The sequence below is a fragment of the Fulmarus glacialis genome, unplaced genomic scaffold (assembly GCF_000690835.1).
Source record: "Fulmarus glacialis isolate BGI_N327 unplaced genomic scaffold, ASM69083v1 scaffold16188, whole genome shotgun sequence".
In the NCBI taxonomy this organism is placed as follows: domain Eukaryota; kingdom Metazoa; phylum Chordata; class Aves; order Procellariiformes; family Procellariidae; genus Fulmarus; species Fulmarus glacialis.
The window spans coordinates 42,196-46,693 of NW_009229083.1; the positions used below are offsets into that span (position 1 = coordinate 42,196).

Genomic DNA, 4,498 nt, shown 5'->3' on the forward strand with positions numbered 1-4,498 from the left:
GGTATGGGTTATGTTTTAATTTTGCTAATTTATTTTTTACACAAATGCTTTCTGTTGTTCGTTTAGTGTCCTTTTAGTGGTCTTTGGCAGTAACATGGACTGCTGACTTTATTCTGTCTTGCGCCCTCTTTCCTCTAACTCTGTGCTTGAGGTAACAGTTGGCTGGCTGAAGTATAATGAGAATAATCTAAGTTAATGCTAGAGGGCTCTAAACATTTCCTCAACAAACAAGCAGCAGCGTGTTGATAGCCAATAAGTATTTTATAAGTGCAATTAAATCACAGTTATTGATTGGGCTGGGGTGAAAATCAGAATCATTTAGAACAACAACTTCTTCATGGGAAACCCTCACTAAGTTAGGAAAACACACAAATGAACAACAAAAATAAACCATTTAAGAAGTTCTGCTCCTATACCACATTATCCTCATTTCTCGACTCTGTTAATGAGGAACAACTTGATGAAAATGAGACCTCTTGTTTCTTGAGAATGCATCTTTTCTGTTGTTAATTTATGTTATATTGAGTGAAGATATACATTAGAGTTAAATGGTCTAAAAGTTTAGTTGCTGAAAGGGGGGACCTGCTTCCTCTTCCTTTTTATCTCACTTTTCTCCTGGCTCCAGGTTACAGGGTCTTGCACTTTTGTAGTGATTGTTGGATTCCTCATTGAGCTTATTCTATTCACTGAATTGCTGGATTTTTTTTTTCTGCCAGGTTAGTTTTGTGCTGGTTCAGCAAACTGAGTCAGCTCAACATAGAATCAGATGACTACTACTCTCACTGCAAGGAAAAAAGTGTGCAGGATGTAGCCAAGGTTGCAGCCTCCTGACTGGAGAGGAGGGAAGTTGAAACCAGAAAGGTCTTGGATTTATGAAAATATCTAAAATAAAACATGCAGTTTAATGTATAGTTTGCAGTAGTGGTACATGCTCCGCAAAATCACTAGGGTGCTGTGCTTGTGAAAACACATTCTTTCTGGATAATATTATTGCAATATCCATGTTGCTTATTTCAGTTCTCTGTGACTAGTAGGTATTGTTTATTTTTTGCTTTTTTGACTTCCAAATTGTTAATTATTTATAGATCAGTAACAGTTGTGGTTGTTTTTTTAATGTAGGAACATACAAATATTCTCAATGGCTCTATCCTCATGGTTATTCATTACTTTTGAATGCACTCTACTAACATGAAGATATGACTAACTTAGACAAGTAAGATTTCAACAACAATTATTGGAAATTCTAGTCTGGCTGATTCCTACTAAAAAAATATTTTTAAGAAGAACTCGTACACATTCTGGATTTTTAAGAATAATGTTAATATATATTAAGAAAATCTGGATATATACAGGATAGGGAAAGCTCCATAGAGAAGAGAACACTTATCTTTCACAGAGGAGATACACCAATAACTTTATTTCTAGTCCAAATGCAATGTCAAATAGCAAAATGGCTTTGGTTCAACTACTTTTGATTACTATTAACATGTGAAACTAAATTTAGAAGAACCGCAAAAGGCAGAAGAAATGTAGGATTGACTACGTGCATGGCATAAAGGTTAGTCACATGCAGTAATCTTAGTTTGACTCCTAAGAGGCTGTAAACTTTAGCAATTGCTTAAATAGATTGATTTTCAAAGTCATTCTAAAGATAATGTTAACTGGAGTAAATGTATTCTGGTGAAAAAAACAAATGACTTAGAACTCATAGGTGTCAACTGAATAATCAATATGTACTGAATGAATCTCATTTTCCTGCTTTTCATACAAGAGCCATGCAATTTTCAAAGAAATTATTGTGCATTGAGAATTGTAAATAAAAGCATTGAGAAAAACATTTAACCAGAAATAAAAATACCACTCAAAATAACTTTGTCATATACTTTTATTTACCTTGAACAGAAAATTTTGCAAACCATCAGTTATGGAGAATGGGGAAAAAAACCCTAGCATATAACAGAGGAGGCTTTGGGTATAAGTGCCATTTCTACAGCAGAGTTAAGCTATTGTAAACCAAACATCTTGTAGTAAGGTAAAAATCTCCAGCCAAATTTTTAAGAACTTAACAGCAACACTGAAAACATTTACATATAAACAACAGAGAAATATTTTCTAAACCTTTAACAGTCACTTTGCTACAATCCAGAAGTGTTTAGTTCACATATCTATACATACAGACAAGCACTAAAACTTTTGTGAACTAACCACTTGTCCACAGGACCTGCCTAGACAGTTTGTCATCAATACGAAAGTTTTTTTATATAAATAAGTCAATTAAACTTCACAGAGACTAAAAGAAACAATATAAAATTCCAACTGTAAATAAATCTGTACATTATGGTCAGTCTTGTTTTTCTGAAATCTTGCTCAACTTTAAAGTGTCTATTTGTAAAATGATGGCAAGGAGCAGCGTTAGCTGGAATGGAAACTTGAAGACTCGGACTCTGTAGAAACAGAAGAATGTCCCCCACGTTTGCTTTTTGAAAGAATCTTGAGGCTTGATCCTCTGCTAACTGATGTCAAGGCATTTTGTGCTGATGTTTTGAATTTGGCACCCAGGAAGGCATACAGAATTGGATTCAGGCAACAGTGGAAGAATGCCAGGGCTTCAGTAATGGAGATCCATTTGTGTACTATCGTCTCCAAGCTGCAACGATGTCTGATGACTCCTAGCAAGATGAATGTGTCGATGCTGATGCCAATATAATATGGCAGCCAGCAGGCAAAGAAGGCGAGGATGAGGATAACTGTTGTCTTCAAGGCTTTGCGCTTCTGGTGGCCTTTTGAATGTGACAGCTTAGATATGATAATACAGTAGCAAGTCAGGATTATTAGACCAGGCAAGACAAGTCCTACCAAGATATGCTGAAATCTGAAAGAAATCAGCCAGTTTTCATGAGGGTACATGCGATCACATAGATACTTTCCTTCTACTTCACTAGTACTGGCAAAAATTATATCGGGCACTGTCAAAAGCACAGCTGGTAGCCATACGCCTACATACACCACCTTCTCAGCCAACAGCTTTCGAGGTCGCTGGCTGTTGGTAGCATGGACTATTGCCAGGTAACGATCTAAGCTTATAAAGGCCAAAATCAAGACACTGCTATAGAGGTTGACTGTGTAAATGACATGAACTGCCTTACACAGAACATTCCCAAAGTACCAGCTTATGGCTGCATCCACAGACCAGAATGGCAAGGTGATGACGAAAAGGAGGTCAGCCACAGAGAGGTGCAGCCTGTATTTATCAGTCATGCTTCTTTGTTTCTTCTGGTAGCCCATAACAACAATAACCAATCCATTGCCGATTATTCCTGTTAGGAAAATGATGGAGTAGATTGTTGGCAAGAAGATCCGGTTGAAATCGGCATTCTCATGCTGAAAGCATGGCTCTCCGTAGTCTCCATAGTCACCTGAACCAATCTCATCCGTGCCATTATCAGAAAATTCAATGATTAACCCGGAGGACAGCTAAAAAAGAAAAAAAAAATGAGATGTTAGCTCCCCTGCAAAAGCTTACTCTATATGACAGTATGTTAAGAGTTGCCTGAACAGTCTCCATCATCACGAATGGCCAAACTTTTTGAGAACCAGATGGAAAAATACAATTTTTAAACATAGAGATATATAAAATATACAGCAAATAAGAACAAACTTAAAAACTTCTTTTGTCTTTCTCTAAGGAGTAAGATCTTGTAACTAAGGACAGGGGATGAAAGGGAAAAGAAAGATAATGGCTACTCCTAGAAATATCGTTGGTTCTGTACACTTCAGTGCTCTAATCAAATGCATACTACAAATGGAAGAGCCCAGAAGTGCTGGATGCAAGAGGTTAATCTGTGCAGAATATTACCCATGACATTTAACTCTTTCAACAGAGAGCTATAAAAAAAAAAAACACAAAAAAAAACTTAGACAGAAATTCTGCTGCTCCAAAGTCCCTTCTCATTAAGGGGATGGGTTCAAGTAGAAATAGAGAAGGTACCCTTAGCTGATGTAATAAAGGATAAATAATAGCAAGAATTCCCTGCTGAGAAGCAGTTGACAGCTCCACAGACAGAGACAAGGAAAAAAAAAACCCAAAGCCCATAAAGAAAAGAAAGGAAGAGGTGACCTTAAGCAGGGAACTCAAACCCCACGGAGGGTCATCACGAACAGCCACGTTCCCCTCCCTTTGTTCCCCACCCTTTGCGGTTGCGGGGCAGGGGGTGAAGCTGGCTGTGCTGGGCTGTAGCCTTACTGCTGAACTAAGTACAGCAGTGGAAAAAGGAAGCGAAATTCTGGTGAGGGCATGAAAGCACATGAGGAAACCACCAACGGTTTTGGCCACCACGCTGTAAAGCAATGCAGGCGGGCGAGTGCCACCTGGCTATGTACAATTCCTCAGGTTTTCAGATTTCAGTTTTCATGCCCTGTATACCATCAACCCCTGACCTCCGCGCAGGACGCGCCCCGAGGATCCCGCAGCACTTCACACACGGATGCACCAGCTCCA

The 4,498-nt window shown here is 38.4% G+C and overlaps 1 protein-coding gene across 1 annotated transcript; it reads right to left on the reverse strand.

Moving 5' to 3' along the window:
- Window positions 1–1,879: 1,879 nt before the first annotated feature.
- On the reverse strand, window positions 1,880–3,474 carry CXCR4 (chemokine (C-X-C motif) receptor 4; the record flags this gene model as incomplete). The annotated part of the gene is made up of 1 exon (XM_009583736.1): window positions 1,880–3,474. A coding segment is annotated over one exon (1,062 nt), but the record flags the coding sequence as incomplete, so codon positions are not given.
- Window positions 3,475–4,498: the final 1,024 nt, after the last annotated feature.